The 20013-nt window shown below is 34.5% G+C and overlaps 11 protein-coding genes across 11 annotated transcripts; 8 read left to right on the top strand and 3 right to left on the bottom strand.

The window, feature by feature from the left end:
• Window positions 1–34: 34 nt before the first annotated feature.
• On the bottom strand, window positions 35–1153 carry RRD2 (peptidylprolyl isomerase RRD2; the record flags this gene model as incomplete). The annotated part of the gene is made up of 1 exon (XM_041548822.1): window positions 35–1153. The coding sequence occupies one exon, from the start codon at window positions 1151–1153 to the stop codon at window positions 35–37; it is 1119 nt and encodes a 372-aa protein (XP_041404756.1).
• A 988-nt stretch (window positions 1154–2141) lies between these two features.
• Window positions 2142–4595, top strand: RAD53 (serine/threonine/tyrosine protein kinase RAD53; the record flags this gene model as incomplete). Its single annotated transcript, XM_041548821.1, has 1 exon — window positions 2142–4595. The coding sequence occupies one exon, from the start codon at window positions 2142–2144 to the stop codon at window positions 4593–4595; it is 2454 nt and encodes an 817-aa protein (XP_041404755.1).
• An 885-nt stretch (window positions 4596–5480) lies between these two features.
• Window positions 5481–6701, top strand: PEP4 (proteinase A; the record flags this gene model as incomplete). Its single annotated transcript, XM_041548820.1, has 1 exon — window positions 5481–6701. The coding sequence occupies one exon, from the start codon at window positions 5481–5483 to the stop codon at window positions 6699–6701; it is 1221 nt and encodes a 406-aa protein (XP_041404754.1).
• A 692-nt stretch (window positions 6702–7393) lies between these two features.
• PRM4 (pheromone-regulated protein PRM4) lies at window positions 7394–8128 on the top strand (the record flags this gene model as incomplete). The annotated part of the gene is made up of 1 exon (XM_041548819.1): window positions 7394–8128. One exon carries the CDS (start codon window positions 7394–7396, stop codon window positions 8126–8128), a length of 735 nt encoding a protein of 244 aa, XP_041404753.1.
• A 175-nt stretch (window positions 8129–8303) lies between these two features.
• On the bottom strand, window positions 8304–9206 carry TGS1 (RNA methyltransferase; the record flags this gene model as incomplete). Its single annotated transcript, XM_041548818.1, has 1 exon — window positions 8304–9206. One exon carries the CDS (start codon window positions 9204–9206, stop codon window positions 8304–8306), a length of 903 nt encoding a protein of 300 aa, XP_041404752.1.
• A 613-nt stretch (window positions 9207–9819) lies between these two features.
• On the top strand, window positions 9820–12084 carry AIM44 (Aim44p; the record flags this gene model as incomplete). Its single annotated transcript, XM_041548817.1, has 1 exon — window positions 9820–12084. One exon carries the CDS (start codon window positions 9820–9822, stop codon window positions 12082–12084), a length of 2265 nt encoding a protein of 754 aa, XP_041404751.1.
• A 705-nt stretch (window positions 12085–12789) lies between these two features.
• On the top strand, window positions 12790–13548 carry PET20 (Pet20p; the record flags this gene model as incomplete). The annotated part of the gene is made up of 1 exon (XM_041548816.1): window positions 12790–13548. One exon carries the CDS (start codon window positions 12790–12792, stop codon window positions 13546–13548), a length of 759 nt encoding a protein of 252 aa, XP_041404750.1.
• A 511-nt stretch (window positions 13549–14059) lies between these two features.
• KABA2_02S02618 (uncharacterized protein) lies at window positions 14060–14950 on the top strand (the record flags this gene model as incomplete). Its single annotated transcript, XM_041548815.1, has 1 exon — window positions 14060–14950. One exon carries the CDS (start codon window positions 14060–14062, stop codon window positions 14948–14950), a length of 891 nt encoding a protein of 296 aa, XP_041404749.1.
• Window positions 14951–15446: 496 nt separating this feature from the next.
• Window positions 15447–17678, top strand: MLH3 (mismatch repair protein MLH3; the record flags this gene model as incomplete). Its single annotated transcript, XM_041548814.1, has 1 exon — window positions 15447–17678. The coding sequence occupies one exon, from the start codon at window positions 15447–15449 to the stop codon at window positions 17676–17678; it is 2232 nt and encodes a 743-aa protein (XP_041404748.1).
• A 355-nt stretch (window positions 17679–18033) lies between these two features.
• Window positions 18034–19161, top strand: SET6 (Set6p; the record flags this gene model as incomplete). The annotated part of the gene is made up of 1 exon (XM_041548813.1): window positions 18034–19161. The coding sequence occupies one exon, from the start codon at window positions 18034–18036 to the stop codon at window positions 19159–19161; it is 1128 nt and encodes a 375-aa protein (XP_041404747.1).
• On the bottom strand, window positions 19138–19755 carry ATG29 (Atg29p; the record flags this gene model as incomplete). Its single annotated transcript, XM_041548812.1, has 1 exon — window positions 19138–19755. The coding sequence occupies one exon, from the start codon at window positions 19753–19755 to the stop codon at window positions 19138–19140; it is 618 nt and encodes a 205-aa protein (XP_041404746.1).
• Between the last annotated feature and the right edge of the window lie 258 nt (window positions 19756–20013).

The following is a 20013-nucleotide window of genomic DNA, read 5'->3' as shown; positions in this document are numbered from 1 at the left end:
TTCATATATATGTATGTATAACGGACTTAATTATTTAATCAAACGGTATACGCCTATGTGATTTTTTATTTCCTTCTGCAGCAGCAGCAGCAGCGAATGCACTAGGTACTTTAATACCACAACAGTCACCATAAGTACTATGAGCATGACTTAACTCTTCTTCCATTTCTTCATCATGAATGTTTCCCGATGAGGCATCATGAGGAGGGGATATTCCATCTGGACATTGCAAGAAGTTGCTGAAATAGAAATGTTGCATGATTGGCAACTTATTCAACACTTCGGCTTCGTACATCTTAACCATCCCTTCTGCGACTTTTGACCATTTTTTCACGCCACTGATATCATCTAACATTGGAGAATGCCACCTCAAAGAAGCCGACGTCTTAATCGAGTTAATGAAGGAAATACATCCGAAATACAAGTATTTATCCTTAAACATCTCTACTACTTCTTCATTATGGATTGATAATGGTCTCAGATGTTTATGTTTAGCTAGTTGGAAAGCCCCAAATAAAAACGGCAAGAAATGATAGTCATCTAACCCCCATACACCATGAGACCCCGCAGGTTCCAACCAATACTGCGATTCCAAAGTTCTCATAATGGTTAAATATTTGATGAACACAATCAAAACAATGTTTACGCTATCTTTCTCCAATGAAAATATTTTGTATTTGGTCAAACCAAACAAGAAACATAAAAAATTCAATTCATGACCTGATCCATAATCGATTCTGCTCTTATTCCCCCAAGATTCTATCAAATATGTTGACAATTGATTTATCTGATCGGTGGACAAATCAGGGTATGTTTGTCTGATCAAATCAACTGCATTTTTTTGTAAATCATCATAAAAATCTCTAAATTCTATCTTACCAAATCTTGATTTTGTATTATCACTATCAGCTACGGGGTGTTTCTCAATAAATTTTTCAATCGAATGTAATAATATTGTCTGTGTATTTTGTATCGGTTGAGACACCGGTTCTTCAATCTGTGAATTCTCATGACCTTCTACAGCTTCTGCCAAAGTCACGATGAATTTCATTAATTCTTCCCTTGTAGTACTATTTTCCCATAATTTCATATCATTCTCTGTAAGCAGTCTCTTTTCGGGGACCTCCTCCTTATATTGTTGTGCATCACTCATCTTTCTTTTTTACTATATTCAAACAGTTCCTCCAAAAGATATTCCTATAACAACCAAACCACAAGTAAATGTAGCTCTGCAGTATACAAATAACGAAAGTTCTTTGTCTGTTACACTATTACATAACATTACATAATATGTACTATTTATTATTGTCGCTTTCCCTCGCTAAGCCGAAATACCGAAAAGACAGGCAAAAAATAGCAATAGCAATAGTAATGGCAATGTACACACTGAACCGTCATTCCAGAAACTGGAAATAAGAAATTTCGGAACTGTCGAACAGTGATAGAAAACATAGATTGTTCTTGATTTATATATATATATATATATATATATGCGTGTGTGTGTCGTCATCATGTATGGGAATATATTCACCAATCATAATTACTATAGATCCTCAAAACTGAATGTCTGCACTCCATATAATAAGCACCCGTACATACGATGCAACCACACCACAACCGACTCCAACGAAACCCACCACCACCGCTGCATCCTTCACACTCACACTCACACTCCCGTTTTGACTAATTTTCTGACTTGAATGGCCAAATACTCCTTCATTTTCTGGTATTACTGCCCCCTCTCATTACGTTACGTTACCTGGGCAACCAAACACTATACAGAAAGAAAGAAAGACGCGTCAAAACAAGACACAAATCGCACAGAACCACCCGCAGTACCTGCCCCAAAACACCATAAACAGCGCCAGTCGCCAAAATCCAAAAATTGAAAATTGAGAGACGCCGACAGTGAACGAAAGAAAGCAACGAGAATTCATTTGGAATTAGTAATGGCATGGAAGAGATGCCGGATGACGAGGTTATGCGATCACATCTGGAAAGGCAGGTTTCATTGATCTTGAATATTAGTTTGGATTTTAATGTGGTGGTATATACTTTGATCGAGCTACAGGATCTTTGAATTAAGGAGATAACCTGGGAGAAAGTGGGAGAGAGAAAGAGAGGGAGATCACATATATCAGATGAATGTCACACAGCCTACACAACAAGCCACTCAGGCTACACAACGATTTCTAGTAGAAAAGTTCTCTCAGGAACAAATAAATGAAAATATTGTCTGTAGGATAGTTTGCACCAATGGTACAATTCCAATTAAAGACCTTACCATTGAAATTCAAGATGTCCTCAAAATTAAGACACCTATTAAAAAAGTTTGGACTTTTGGTAGAGGATCTTCACCGGCTGTAGATTATCAATTTGAAAACCATAGCCGGTACTCCAGTAAACATTTTCAAATAATGCTAGGGGAAGATTGTAATCTGTTGTTAAGAGATATATCCACTAATGGTACAATATTAAATGGGGAACGAATCCCTAAAAATACAAATCAATTATTATCTCAAGGTGATGAAATTACCGTCGGAGCAGGTGTAGCTAGTGATGTGTTGACGTTAATGGTCTTCATCAGTGATCGATTTAAACAAGCGTACGAGAGAGCGAGACTCGATGAAATAACAAGTGGTTCGAAATTGTCTCCAGGTAACAGTGCTGGTAACAGCAACAATGTAATTATAGATAATAAATATTCGAGCCCGATATATAAAGATTTCTCTATCGAGGACAGAGTGGTAGGTCAAGGTGCTTTTGCTACTGTGAAGAGAGCTGCAGAAAGAAAGACAGGGAAGACATATGCGGTCAAGATAATTAATAAACGGAAAGTTATGGGTAATATCGATGGTGTCACGCGAGAATTGGAAGTCTTGGAGAAATTAGATCATCCACGCATAGTTAGATTGAAAGCATCATATGAGGATGACATAAATTATTATATGGTGATGGAATTTGTCTCTGGTGGTGACCTTATGGATTTTGTGGTAGCTCATGGTGTAGTAGGTGAAGATGCTGGTAGAGAAATCACTAGACAAATCTTGGAAGCAATTGAATATATCCATTCTATGGGGATCTCTCATAGAGATCTGAAACCGGACAATATATTGATAGAACAAGACGACCCAGTGTTAATCAAGATCACGGATTTTGGGTTAGCAAAAGTTCAAGCCACCGAATCAGGTTTAAAGACATTTTGTGGGACATTAGCATATGTGGCACCCGAGGTTTTAAATAATAGATCAGGGACATCAAATAACGACGAACAGCATAACGAATATTCAAACATGGTGGATATGTGGTCCTTAGGTTGTCTAGTATATGTGATCCTTACCAGCCATCTGCCCTTCAGTGGCAGTACGGAACCTGACCTTTATGAGAAGATTATTCACGGATCGTATCACGATGCTCCATTGAGAGACTATAGAGTCTCTGAAGAAGCTAAGGATTTCATCGATTCTTTGTTACAAGTCGATGCCGCTAAACGGTTGACGGCAAAGAAAGCATTACAACATCCATGGATAAGGATGGGCTTACTCAGTACATTGCCTAATGGTAACTCTGAATTGGGTAGTCAATTTTCAGAAGTTTCATTATCTCAATCCATGTCACAACAAAGAGAATTGGAAAACTTAGACGATGCTCAATATGAACTGATTAAAAATCTTAGACGGGAAAACATGGTCAAATTGGAAGAAGAAGAGAGCCAGGAAGTGAAACCGGCAGGGTTTAAAGTACCTAACATTCAACCGATGAGGTTTACTCAACCTGGTACACAACCCCCAATGGCGTCACAACCATCTCATAAACCAAAAGTTCAATCATCCAACAAAAACAAGATCAAGAAAACTAACAACAGCGGTGTGTTTATGACTTTAACACCCGTACCCAACAGTTCTATTACTGATAATATTATAATGAGACAAGGTGTCAATCCATATTTCATTGGAAGATCACTCGATTGTAATACTACTATCGATGAAACCAGATTATCTCGTATTAATTGTTTCTTTATGAAGAATAGACACGTTGTTGGTGATAGTTTTTATGAATCACCTGCTCTAGGGTTGCAAGATCTATGGTATTGTCATAATGGTACTAACCCATCATTTGTCAACGGTATCAAGATAGAAAAAGGATTTAAAGTTTTAGTCAGGGACCACGATATCATCAAAATCGTAGAGGATACAACAGATAAGATAATGATTGGGTTCGAAGTAAAACTCGAAGACACAACAGGTATATTTATAGAGGATAATGGCCAAGAGAAAAGAAATATCTTGAAACAAACACCAGAAGAGAAATTACTTCCTGAGAGACTAACGAAATTCATGGCTATACGCAGAGCAGAGGCAATTTCCAAAAGAAAGGCAAATGACAAGCAGAAAAATATGAACGGATTGAATTCATCGCCAGATAAAAACACTGGCGAGAGTAATAACATTAATTCTCACGAACTAATCGACCCAAGTGATCCTAACAATAAAAAACGTCATGACCAGGTACCACAGGAGGAACCTGTTAAGAGAACCAAACGTGCGGTTTTAAACCAAGAAAATCTAGATAAACACAACACCCAATTTATGTAGAGCATTACATAAACATTTTTTAATGAACAATCATACCTTGGTATAGTATTTCTAGGATTATATATTTTGTAACTTATCAAAGACAGGTTCAAGAATGTTTAATATAAGTAGTCAATAGCTACGCCCTCGTGCACGATGACAACAGCCGTGCACAGGCACCGCGGAAGTTCAGCTTGACTAATAATATAAAGCAATTACCTAGAGTATATATATAATTAATTAACGGTAAAGAAATGATAATATATCCAGTTAGAGTATTATACTATTCTCTTATAATATGAATATCAACTAGCGAAACTTTCCACTTGCGTTGCTTTAGGTTACCCTGAGTATACTTACTTTAAACTCGTCACGTGCTGCAGGGGGACACCCAATTATCCGTCCTCAATTCCTTCCGCACTTGAAAACCAGGCCACTTTTTTTGTCTTTTTACCTCTTTTACCCGTAAAGGAATTAATGAGGCGATAGGTAAAAGAGGTTAAATGGTATCTAATTAATATAAAAAGGGGAAACCGAAAGAAGCATCTTTAGCAGGTAGCGGTCATTTTTTAGTTTAAAAGTTATTTTGCATTAAGAATTATTTTGAAAATATATATATCACTGTTATAAATAGCTTTATTGATTTAAACGGGTACTTGAACGATCCATATCTCTTTTTTTATAATATTAAAACTTCTATTTTCCCTCCTTTTTTTTGCGACCATTTTCAACAGACTACTATCGCAACTACGTTAGGATAAGAATTATATTATTGAAGATTCCTAGGTCATAACATTCGTTTCGTCTTAACCTGTTATCTATTTTAAAAGTTTCGTTTTCCTTTTAATTTTTACATATTTTTAGCTTATCACTATCAAACCCCCCTAATTTATCGATTTTCTACAAATGCAATTACAAAACCTTTTACCACTAGCTTTAATGCTAGTCAATAGTTTCAACGTTGCCGAAGCTAAAGTTCATACTGCAAAGCTTCACAAACGTGACTTATCGGAAGGTGCCAGCGAAATTAACTTCCAACAACATATTGCTCAACTAGGTCACAAGTATCTAACTACATTTGAAAGAGCTTACCCAGAAGTTGCATTCTCTAGAGAACATCCATTCTTTTCTGAAGGTTCCGGTCATAATGTTCCTTTGGCTAACTATATGAATGCTCAATATTATGCCGATATTACCATTGGTACCCCTCCACAAAGCTTTAAAGTTGTCTTGGATACTGGTTCTTCCAACTTATGGGTTCCAAGTTCTGAATGTAACTCTATTGCCTGTTTCTTACATTCCAAGTATGATCATTCCGTATCTTCTACTTATAAGAAGAATGGAACTGATTTTGCTATTCAATACGGTTCTGGTTCATTGGAAGGTTATGTTTCTCAAGATTTGATTACCATCGGTGACCTAACCATTCCAAAACAAGATTTCGCTGAAGCTACAAATGAACCAGGCTTGGCATTTGCCTTTGGTAAATTTGACGGTATCTTAGGTCTTGCTTATGACTCTATCTCGGTCAACAAGATGGTTCCACCATTTTATAATGCTATCAATCAAGATATTGTTGATGAGGCTAGATTTGCCTTCTATTTAGGTGACAGCTCTGACGAAAATGCCGATGGTGGTGAAGCCACTTTTGGTGGTATTGACAAGAGTAAATTCACTGGTGACATTACTTGGTTACCTGTTCGTCGTAAGGCTTACTGGGAAGTTAAGTTCGACGCCATTGGTCTAGGTGAAGAATTCGCCAAATTAGAAAACCATGGTGCTGCTATCGATACCGGTACTTCTTTGATCACTCTGCCATCTGATCTTGCTGAAGTTATTAATGCTCAAATTGGTGCTAAGAAGGGTTGGACTGGTCAATACACCGTTGATTGTGCAACAAGAGGTAGCTTACCAAACTTAAGTTTCAAGTTTAATGGTAAAGTCTTTACTATTTCTCCATTTGATTACACACTAGAGGTCTCCGGTTCTTGTATCTCTGCTATCACTCCAATGGATTTCCCAGAACCAGTTGGTCCATTAGCCATCATCGGTGATGCTTTCTTACGCAGATACTACTCCATCTACGATGTTGAAAACAATGCTGTTGGTCTAGCCAATGCCGTGTAGTTTAAAACAAACATCTAGATATTGGATTTCTTTACTTTTAATTCACATTAACGATTATTACTTGAAGTACACAAGCTATTCTTCTACTTCTCTTTTTTTTATCATTATTCTTTCTTCCTCTCTCACTTTAAGGAACGACTGTAGGTATTTGATCTACTTCTACCCTTTTATATTAGCTATTTAAGTGATTTTATATTATAAAACAAAAAAATACACACATTTATTTACATAAACTACTTTAATTGAAATATGAAACTCTTACAAAAATATTTACCTCGGACGAGTAATGCCCATTGTTATATTACATTTTCTACTGTCCTTATCAAGTTTAAATGTTACCTTTTGAATAAGAGAAAGAATGTTACTGTGTCCGTTTACAATATAAATGCAATACAAACAAATTACCCCTTATGGATACTTAGAATACTGTCATGCAACCAAATTAACTATTGACATTCCCTCTTTATTCTTCTTTCTTTCTCTTTCTTACATCTCTTTATATTTTGACAGCTCTTAATTTTTAGTCTCCGCAAGAGAATCATCTTCGAACCCTTTTCTTCCCTTAATGACACAAATCTCCACCTGTAACAACAAAATTCGCACATATATAAAGAAGGGACAGAATTTTTGAAAGAAATATAATTTAATCTTAGATGTTGAACCTTAACAGAACACACACATAAATCAAAACCATGTATCGTGGGAAATCGAACGGTTTGCAAAACACGAAGACTAACAGAAACATATTCTTGGCCATCTTACTAATCACAATATTTGGGTGGTTTTTAATGGATAATATTTACAACAATACTGAAGTGAAATTTACAGAGGAAGATATTAATTTGTTTAGTTCTTTTAGGAGGCATGGTGTAGTCTCTCCCGATATATACGTTGCCAGTAATGACAACGACAATATTGTTAAGAATTTAAAAGTTGAGAAGGAAATAAGAGATATAAGAGATAAAATACGTACATTACCTAATAATAAACCCCAGTCTAAAAAGAATATGGTTCAGAATGTTAATGTAGCAAAGAGAGTAACGTGTGATGAAAACCAAGTTGAGTGCAATTTTAAAGAAATTCTTCATAATTCCCCTGTTGTTCTTTTAGTACATTCTTTACAAGACGAATCGACATATATTCAAGAGAAATTACATGAAACATTTGAAATATACCCTCAAATGCTAGTTGTCGATATGGATAAAACATTACAAGGAAAAAATTTGTTCTCATATATGAAATCTATGAATAAAATCGAAGACTCAAAACTACCTTTGCTATTCATTAATGGTCAACTGTTTTCACCTTCTTTATTACCAGAAGATCTTGAGGATAATGCTAAACATTTAGGTTTATTGAAAAAACTCCAGGAATTGGGAAAGGATAATATTATAATTAAAAAAAAAATAATTCCATCAAATATATAAATATGTAAAAGTTTAAAAAAGCAAAAAGTCCGAAAGTATACCCTTATAGATATTCTTACGTGTTGTTATTTGTTATATCATGTAAAGTTAGTTTTTTATAATCCATGAAAATAATATATTGATGTATATATATATATATGTGTATGCTTAATTCATTAATGCTAGCGATTTAATTTTATGCGTCCATATCGTAGAAGGATGCAGGTATTATATCCTTCTGATCTGTTTCATCTTGATCATCTGTAGATTTATTATTTTCTGTATTATTAGTAGATCCATTTTCATAATTGACCAAAGCATCACCCCATATTGCTACAACTCCTTTCAAATGCCCATTTTCTTTAACATATAGTACTTTGCATTTAGCTTTATCTCCGAGTAATTTCCTTGTGACACTAGACAATTGATTTAAATCTGAATTTCTGGGTAAGAATAAAATTATATTCTTTGAGATTTTAAGCATACTCTTCAATAATTTTGTAATACCCATAGGTTGTAAATTTGTTTCTAAATCATACACATCTTTTTTCAAATAGTTTGGACCACCCCAAGGTGGTGATGCAAATATACAATCCACATTAATATCCTGAAAGTATTCCTGAGCACATATTTTTTCCCAACGGCCATACTTCAACCAAATTCTATCGTCTACTTCATATACTTTAGCATTCTGAGCTGTACAATAAAGATGTTCCAATGAAAAATCCACCCCAAAAACTTTTGGAAATTGCTTTGCAAATTGAATAGTATTACCGCCACCACCGCAGAATACATCCAATATCACCTGGGCATCAGGAATACATGCTCTAACAAAATTAGCGAAGAAAGAGGCAATAGATTCAGGGGTGACACTAAACCAAAGCTCGTGAGTCATGTAGATACCATTACTGTCGATCTTCGAGAACAAATTCCTCCTAAACCTCCAGTATTTAAACAATGTAGGGTCTGCAGGTTTCAAATGTGACTGGATCCTGAGAGAATCGTCCTTTATCAGCGGTTCCAGCCGTTTGTACCTGTTATAAGATCTTTTCTTCAATGTATGTTTGAAATGACTCGCATGATAGAATTTCTTACCCATACCTTCTTACTGACGATAATTATTGCACTAAGATTTCACAGTCTTCTCTACTTCTACCAGATAACAAGATACAACACCGAAGTACGAGCAAACTTACTAACTAATCGTGCTTATAACCGATGCTATCCTTCAATGGGTTCAAGTTCCTAGTTTCTTGCTTTAACTAAATTTTTCAATTATTTTTAATTTTGCGATGAGCTGTGCTCGTGTCCGTCCTGCTCTGTGTAGAAAATACCCAGCCATCACAATAATTAGCAATTTTCCCGATGGCTGGTTTGAAAAATCACTTTCACGCTGCCCTCAATTAACGAAGAGAAGACACAGAATATTCTGAAATAGGATAAGACGTCTAAGCAGAGGTTGTGGATCACGTAGATCAGCCATCCTTATTTCAAAGTATTTCCATTTCAAGTCATTGTCAATGTGAAAACATGATCATGCAACATTCGTCTATTATATATATATATATATATATATATTGGGTGAAAGGTACATGAATGGTTTTCGAGAATGATCTACTGTAATAATATTAGGGGAGGCTAAGAAGAATCAAGAATTGTTAAGTACTATATAATAATTCAACTCACATAACACACAACTACATACACATACAATGATTATCAGGACACCCACAAGAACGAAGACTAAATCGTTCAATGGCACTCAAGTTGATTTCAAATTTCCTTCCACTGAGAGTCTACCTAGAGATTCGATTGAAGAAGTGGAACTAAATAATCACCATTTATTAAATGTAACGCTAAAAAAAGGTAGGGAGCCATCTGCATCTGAATTGTCCCACCAGGAGGATAGTGATAATGTCTCTCAAATCTTATCAGACTATACATCTGCTTCAAATACAAATTCTAACGCATATACCAACTCATCAAACGGTTATTATTCATTTGCTAATATATCAGATAATACAACATCTCCAAGATTCTTTGCAGAGAACAAAGATGGTCCAATATCTAATTTGAATTTGGGATCGCCAGGTAGATTAGGAAACTATCCAACTACCTTAGCACCAGACAAGACAAACTCGGCAATATCGTCTCCATCATTGATTGACAAACCATCCAGTAATTCTTTGAGAAGTTCCATCACATCCAAGAGTAAATCAGTTACCCATTCTCAAATGGCTTCAATTCCAGAAAATAAATCTGTCTCTGCACACACCGTTAATGCATCGATACCGACAGCTGATAATATATCATATGAAATTATATCTGCCACATCGAATATATCACAAGGACAACCACGTATAGTATCAACGGTGAGTTCTAGCAGTGGATCCGACTCGTCGATGGATTCATCATCTGCATTAACCAAACAACCCACTGTGAAAAAACATCCAATGACTGTAAATAGAATTCCTTCGATTAAAAATGTAAAACCTACAAGAGGTATAACAAGATTATCGAATGTATCGAGAACGTCGTCATTGAGTTCAAAGAGAAGTCGGACTTCTCAATTGAAGAGATCTAACGCCATCCGCTGCAAAGGTGGTCTACTTGCATATTTCGCATCCATTGGTATAAAGATGAAAAGAACATTGAAAAAGATTAGAATTGTCATCAGGAGGAAATTATTTTCATTTAATGGTTCTCATTCAGTTACTACCCGCTCTTCTTCAATCAATCACAAGATCCCTGGTTCCAAAACTAGAGTCCATAGCATTAGTAATCAGGACAAAAAAACTATGAAGAAGAACATGAAGGGTAAACATAATATAGCTTATTCGAATTCTATTAATAATGGGTTGACCACCTCACACTTAAAGCGTACAGATGGATACGTGACAAATTTACGTAGAACCATTTCACAGTCTAAATCTCATTCATTGTCATTGTCACCTAAGCCAATTACAAAATTAACACCACCTGGGTCTATGTCAGAGACTATTACCGATAAAAACGACAATAAAATGACCAACCGTACTACAACATTGAGAAGAACAAATTCTTCGATAAGAAGAGCAGCCTCTATCTTAACGGCCACACCAAATGCAAACAGGTTATCTACAGGTTATCAACCTGACTCAAGAAATACACCAAATGGATCTAATTTTGGGGAGACACCTTCATCACACTTGACTAGATCTAATGGTATGTCGTCTTTGAATTCTGTCATCAGAGAACCTTCAATTGTGGTGAAGAATAAAGTCATTCCATTATCCATGGGTCAATATCCAATTAAGGAAGAAGATGAATACATCATTGATACCAATTCCATGTACAAGCGTAATTCCACAACTAGTATTGATACTGATAATTCTTCGTTTTTCGAAGCTAACCATGAAAAATCTTCAATTTATTCTGAGAGTGAAAATGATGATGAAAGTGAGGATGATGATGATGACGATGATGACTTTGATTATGAAGAAGTCAATCAAAATGAAACTTTGGATATATCAAAGATGACTGCGACACAATTAAGTGATCTATTTAGTCATTACTATAAGAATATCATTAGTAGAAGAATTATGATGAGATTACAAATGGGTCAATATCAGGATTCCAATAACTTGAATGAGGTGAATAACGAATATATGCATTTGCTAGAGAATTTTGTTAGTGAATACGATTCCGAATCTTCTGAAATATTTGATCAAGAATCTAATAATGATAGAAGATCAACTGAAAGCTCGGAAGATGATTCAAACTCCCAATTCTCTTTCAACGCTATGGATGGAGAACACGAAAAGGAAGAAGAGATGGATATCATAACCTCATTACAAACAGAGCACAAGAATGGTCTACAAGTACAAATCGAAACGCCTTTTGCAATATATTCTGCTAGTCAGAACGCAAGTTTGTTATCCATCCCGATCGTTGCAATCAGACGGTCTCTAACTTTGCCAATCGGTATAACCATCTAGATTAATAATCAGGTGAGTGGCACGGACATTTAATTAACACAATATAATGTAAATCGAGATGATCTGGATATGTAATTATAGTATATACACAGATATATTATATATAATGAATTAATGAATAGAGGCATCACAGCATACGAAATCACATATCACGACCAGCAAAAATTGTAATACAAATTTGTTTTCACTCGTTAAATTGCTCGAGAGGCTGTCACTCGTAACTTAACTTCGTTTTTTGCCTCCCCCGGGAAAGGAGGGAAGAGCCAAGAAGCAATTCGAAAAAAGCGTTAAAAGATATATATGTAAGGTTCATAAATACATTAAGTAAGTGTTGAATTTTTTGTTAAGAAGCAAAAAGAGTGTAGTCCCAATTTGTCAAGCACTTTGAGACTTGCTACCATAGTTATTATAACAAGCATAGTTTAAACGACTTATATCAGCGACAGTGGTGATATATATCCATCGTATTTTACGTTTACACTTACCGATATAGGCATACAGTTATTCATATTACAAGGTGTGAAATTGGTTCATATTAGTTAGTAGGAAAAAATAATATTAATATTTACACATATTGTTTATCCATTATATTATATTGGCGTTATTTCCAATCCTATTTTGACTTTAATATAAGAGAAACAAGACCGGTACGATTATTAAGATTTAGATAAAAGAAATACAAGAATATATTTACCCTTTTGCAAGATGTTGACTTCACTGAGCACACGTGGTGGTTTCATGAAATCTGCCTCTGTGATCTCACCGAATCAAATCATAACCAAAATACCAATGAGATTTCAATCTTCGTTTACATTTTTAAATAATCATAATTTGATACTCAAAAAACAAGCAAAACAATCAAAGAGAAGAAATAAACGTCTATCACCAACCGTGACTACGACTTCGAAATATCATCAACACACACCTTTTACCGATCTATCTGCTGGTTCAAATAATCCTAAGGTCTTAGCGGGACTAAGCAAGAAATACAAATTGTACTCATTACCAAGAGTCCCCAGCACAAGACATTTAGATCGTGAATCTATAAATTTATCTGCATTATATTCGGGTTATAGGCCGATGTTTTTCAATCCGAAACATTTGGATGCCTCTAATAATACTAATACTAGTACCTTATATGAGTTTTCAATGAATCTTGAAGAACCTAATTCTATGTGGTATAATTCTGCAGCAGGACTAGAAACATTCAACGAATGGGACAATATACCAACTTCTGTGATGAAGGAGTTGAAACCTTTTGTTCCGCCAGCACCTGTTAATATTAAAAAAACATCACAGGTTACAATTGATACATTAGCAAAAGAAGAAGAATCCCGTTCAACTACTTTACAAGCAGATCCTGCCGCATTGCTTGAACAAGTGTCTGGCTTATTACAAAAGAGAAGAGGAAGAAAGAAACCAGTGTTTACATTAATCCACACCAAGAAGTATCCCCATAACTAGATACACAACTTCATATTCATGACTTTTATATATATATATATATATTTGCAAAAACAAAAACATTATTTGCAATACCTCCGGTTACCAGATATTTAATCTGGTATCTTATTTATTTATTTTCTTTCATACATATTTATTTATCTAATCATTTCACTTATTCACATGTAACCTATGGAATTTAAAGATTTGTTGAGTTCATCAGTATCCTTAAAACATTGAATTACTTCTTCTTCTTCTTCTTCTTCTTCTTCTTCTTCTTATCTTTTTCATTAAACCCAAAAAGCCGGAAATCTGCAGGTGCGCAGACAAGGGACAGTGAATGAATGAATGAATTAGTGTGAGAGGTGGAGATACTACATGCAGCGCAACGTAACAGCTCATGATATATTCTGTTTCATCTATTTAAAAATGAACTGTTTCTTTAAATATTGTATATATGTTAAAGTTAACAATAACTGAGGATGGTTAAGCGTGTAATAGAACACAAACATCGTTGTTCTCAAGACTCATTATGACAAAACGTATACCGAAAACTGGGACATGCCAACTTTTAGGGCCCGTCTCCTTAGTCATTCAGTTACTGATGGGGATCCTTGTAGTAATAGTATTACTCATCAAAAGAGAGTACGAACATCCAAGAAGGAAACTGATCGTTTGGTGCTATGACACAGGGAAACAGATTGGTGGTTCGTTGAGTATTCATTTTATTAATTTGGGATTGAGTATTATAAAGAAGAAAAGACAGATTATCGTTAGTATTTTATTAAAGGAGAAAAGTATATATAATTTATTAGACTCTTCTAGCGATGATAGCAACGGTGATGACGATCAATGTGATTGGTATTTCTTAAATTTATTATTAGATACTACTTTTGGGATACCCATTCTGTGGTTAGCTCTTAAATTGTTACAAAGAATTTTAAGTTATCTCAAAATACAAAATGTTGAGAGTGGTAATTATTATTCGACAGATGATAGAAACATTCATAAAAAAATATTGTTTAGTGCATTTTTAAGACAATTATTGGTGTTCATCACTGGTCTAATCGTAATGAAATTCTTCGTATTTTTATTCCTGAATTTCTTCGAAGACGCAGCATATTGGTTCGCTAACATAATACTTGGCTGGGCAGACAAATGGCCAAACTTCCAAGTGTTTTTAGTGATGTTTGTGTCACCCGTATTATTAAATTGTTTCCAATATTGCTGTATTGATAACATTATAAAATTACATAGTGTGGATTACACTAATATTGATAATTTTGAACAAGAGACCTTATTTAGTGATGACGATTACGACCATCAGTCAAGTTCCCCCGCCAGTGATAACTTCCTAACGAAGTTCAGAAGATATCGTCGTGTGAGCAACAATGATTCATCACTCTATGGCAGTATCAACTGATTATTTTTTACTAGGAACTCTAGATATATTTTGGAGTTGACACAGCATTTGCTTACTAATGGAATATTTAGATTACTTAATTACCTTATATACATACATATATACATGCATACTTCAATATTTCCATATTCTTAACAGCGACATAGGAAAATTCTGTATTGTCCCCCACTTTCAACTACTATTTCTATAAAATTTGATGTTAATTACCTTAATGAGAGATCTCATCCATCTATAGCGATTTTATGGTTTTCTTCCCTCACCGCTGGGTGTTCGGTTGCTGTTAATAAAGTAAAATATTCGATGCAGCGTTGACAGGCTGAGACACAACAATGGAACAATGATCATCCACACTATTCAAACAGTTAAGATCATACTTATAGAAAGAGCGGTTAATTATATCAAATAGTTTACGGAAATCGTTAAATTGTCCCTCCTCTGCTTTAACATAGACATCATATAGTGCAGCATAGTATATTATGCATTCATAATTATATTTATGCCTGATTCTATCCAACTTTTAGACGCCGATGTACTAAGTAAATTACAATCTCAAGTTCATGTTATCTCAATAGCGTCAGCAATCAACGAGGTCATACAAAATTCTATAGATGCAAAAGCGACAAATATCAGTGTTTTACTCGATCTCGATACATTATCGTTCCAGGTCGAAGATGATGGAACTGGGATTGCACCTGCCGACATGAATCTGATCTGTAAACAACATTATACATCTAAGATTAAATTAGTAAAGGATTTGGCTGATGTCAAGACTTATGGCTTCCAAGGAATGGCTCTTCATTCGATCAATAGTATCTCAGATATGTGTATCATATCTAAGGCGAAAGATTACAGTGGATCGAGAATTAAATCGAATGCCTATATAACGAAACTATATTCCGAACAGAACACAGTAGATGACATTATAGGTTTACCTATTCAGCCTTTTGATAAAAAAAACTCTGGTACAATTCTCATTGCTCGAAATCTAATGTATAACTTGCCGGTAAGGTCAAATATGGCAAAAGCGGAACCCCAATATAGAGTATTCAATGCAATACGGGAGTATGTTTTAAGATTGCTGATCCAGGTCCCCGCCATTTCGATTTCTGTTTCATATGTAACATTATCGAAAGACTTGGATAATCTACTTAAATATCAGGGTCTAAATAAGTGCGATAATATGAGTTCCTTTGACAAATATGTGAAAGTCTTACGTTCGGTATACGGTTGCGTGGTTCCGTTTAATACATTGAAAGGACTTTCGTTAAAATATAAAGAATATTTTATTGAAGGTGTGATATCAAAATCTCCGGTTAAAGTTAAACATTTGCAATTTATAAACATTAATAGAAGAACTTATAATAATCCTGCACTGTTTAAATTAATAAATTCAATGTTTAAGGAATATAAGTTTGAACCCCAAGAGAACATGGTGACTTATGTGGGGAGACCATACAAATTTTATCCAATATTTTTCATTAATATCAAGGGTCCCAAGAATATTAATGATCTTATTCAAGACCCTTCTAAATGTGTTGTGGAAGCTACACTACAACATATAATCGACCCTTTAATAATTAGAACCTTTAAATCGTTTCTGATTACACAAGGTTATATGACTCCAAATGATAATACAGATGTAGTAACGTCGTTTGAACAAACTTTTTCAAGTTATGATTCTTGGACTAATAAACATAATGCAAATATTCTATTGGATTCTAATATAAGAGCAGGTCGATACCAACAACATGAAATAAATGGAAGAGGCGAAACTTTCAGCCTTACGAAATCTACCACATTAACCAAAACTACGAAGATAAGAAAACCATCTTTAAAACGTCTTAGAAGCAAACACTCAAAATCCTCCGTACTTAAAAAAATATCTAACGTAGTACTAGAGGTTCCTGATGATCATAGCCTAACAGAATCATACTGTAGTCATAGTTTGTATTCTAATCGAGAATTTTCCATAACGAAAGATGATTTATCGAAATGTTGTGTGATTAACCAAGTGGATACGAAATTTATACTGATGAAGGTTGTAACCGATTTAGATAACATAAAAGCAGAATTATATATTTTGGATCAACATGCATGTGATGAAAGAATAAAATTAGAACAATTCCTTTCGCAACTTTTGGCAGATGTTCTTTCAGATATGTTATATGTACAACCGATTGCTTCTTTAAAATTTGAGGTAAGTGCTGTTGAATCTAATTTATTTGAACATTTTGATCTGGAGTTACGTAGGTGGGGAGTACACACAAGAATTGAAAGAAATTTTTCCAATGAATCATCTCAAGAACTAAAACATACTGTTTTTGTCGATTCTTTATCTGATGAATTGCTAAATAAATGTGGGAGAGATCCCCAATTCTTGAAGGGTGTTCTACTTCAACATATGGACAACCTTTCCACAAGTAAAAAACTTCCTATATTACCATTAATAGATAGGCCCAATCAAACCCAAGATACGTTTGATTCTGAAAATACCCAGAATTGGTGGAAACTGTATAATTACATTCCTACTTTTTATTTAGAGATATTCAATAGCAAAGCATGTCGTTCAGCGATCATGTTTGGCGACGAGCTAACGAAAATGGAGTGCAAACTATTAGTCAGAAATTTGAGCAAATGTCAACAACCATTCCAATGTGCACATGGTAGGCCGTCTATTGTCCCTGTATCGGAGATCAGCGACTGTATGAATCACACTGATCAATTGTAGTAAACTTATTAATTGTCGCAGCGCTGACTTTGAAAAACGCAACTTGCTACTATGGGTGACTAAATTTTTGCTTATGGGAAATGAATTATGAGGTAAGCAAATTTTGCGGCAATTAAACGTGGAACTTTCTAAACTTGTAAGGAATCACGGAGTGAAATATTATTAAAATTTTAAAAATGAGATGTGCTACGTAATCATTAAAAATGACACTTACCTTTCCTGTAATACTTGGGAGTGGAAAATTTAAATATTCTCGAGAAAATTAGAGGATTTAATTGAAAAGAAACCAGGCTTGCGAACTATTACTTTTGGTTTTAGCTATATTTCAATATGATACCACGATATTAATTTAATCATGACTATCGATACTCCTTGCTGTACTGTTACCCCATTCTATGATATTAAAGATACCCCATGGGGTGGTAGATCCTGTTTTGCAACAGACGACATACAGAAGAACACAGTCATTTTGGAAGTAAACGATACAACTGGTTCCTCCATCCAATATGAGTTTAGAAAAGAAGTTTGTCATTACTGTTTTAAATATAATAATGGTAAGTCAATGAAATTTAAAATAGAGAGAACAGATATCGAAGGTTTTCTTTCTGAAGATAACAAATGGTTGAAATCACATCTGAAAAAGTTTCGTGGTGCAGGATTGTGGTTCTGTTCCTCAGATTGTATGCATAGCTATTTGACAATACCGCAAATAATTGATCTAATAGAAATCTATGAAATATTGTTAGATAATTATATGAATAAGTTAAAGAAGCACAATCCTGATGATGATCGTGAAGCAGAACTCAACTCTGTTGAAATATCGCAACCAATAATAGATTCAGTATGGGAAAATATTAGAATAGAATGGTTGCCGTTGATAGATACAATGAAATACACCAAACGTGAACAATATCTTCCAATAATATCAGAAGATGAGTATAATTGGGCCAGGTTTGTGAGCAATACTCTATTTCATTTACGTACATACAATAAAGATACCGAGACCGGTAAAAGTTTTTGGAATTTACAGTCAAACGAACTAAATAAAATGAAACAATTTCCTATTTTATTGCATTTTCAACAATTAGTTTTTAAAACATTATATATATTACTTCCGAAGACATTAAGGGTCGATTTCTGTATTGAAACTTTCCGACATATTATGGGGTCAGAATACGGTAATGTTTTTGGCATATGGCAAGAGGGCGAAACTGTAGATAGTCGTGAATCGTTGGGGCATTGGGTCTTCCCAAGGGCCTCATACTTTAACCATTCGTGTATGCCGAACATCACAAAGAGTAGAAACAGGAATACAATGTACTTTACGTTGAATGAAGACGTACATTGTGGTGATGAATTATGCATAGAATACTCTGGTATACTTGATTTAACGACAGCTAAAAGACGCCAATTTCTGAAAGAAAATTGGTTCTTTGATTGTCAATGTCGGAAATGTAGGTTAGAAATTCAATCTAGCCATTAAGGCTTCCTCCAAAGCAGATTTACTCACACTAAGACTGGAGGATATATCGCTATCTGATTCATTATCAGTATTAAGTTTTGTTTTATTTTCTATTATTTTTGCTGTTTCTGGTGTTTTATAATTTAAATTTTTGTTTGTTTGTAATCTTTCTACTAATTGATCAGTTACATCATCTTCTGTATGTTGTGGATCTTGGAAATTTACATTGTCAAGTTTCGTTGTAACGTTTGTAATAGTTGGTGTTAAAAAGGATGACTCAAATGTAGAATCTAATACATGATGTGTGAGTAATACAGATTCTGACTTTGGATTTCCTTCTAATATTTTCTTCTTATTCTCTATTTTTTGTTGCAGTTGTTCCAGCCGCATTGAAAACATCTTATAAGCCCTATTTTTTAAGAAATAGACAGGAGCAACAAATGTCTCAGATAATTGTTCCCAATTTATATGATCTTGTTGACTATTCAGTTTTGAGATAAACTTCCATAGTTGACTCTCTTTTTCATCGTTCCACTCGAATGGAATTGGATCGACAAAATTCGCAGGTCTAGGTCCGGCGACTTTGACATAGACAATTGTGTTATCGTTATTCATAATAAGGATTCTGAAAATTACGTAGCAGATATGTGTCGATTTACTGATAATATATTGCTAAGTAACAGTAAGTATGTGATGTTAGTACCGAATATATACGCTGGCATATTTTGAATGGCTCCTGTCATTGCTCAGTCGTTTATTTTTGGGGGCAATTATTATTAGATTTCTAAGCGAGATTAGATTCTTAACAATACTTTTTCACAAATATATATAACGATGAAATACATTCTGAGTTACATACACTACTTAATGTGT

This window comes from Maudiozyma barnettii (genome assembly GCF_903064755.1).
Source record: "Maudiozyma barnettii strain CLIB 1767 genome assembly, contig: KABA2_02, whole genome shotgun sequence".
NCBI lineage: Eukaryota > Fungi > Ascomycota > Saccharomycetes > Saccharomycetales > Saccharomycetaceae > Maudiozyma > Maudiozyma barnettii.
This window is presented reverse-complemented; position numbering and strand designations above follow the sequence as displayed.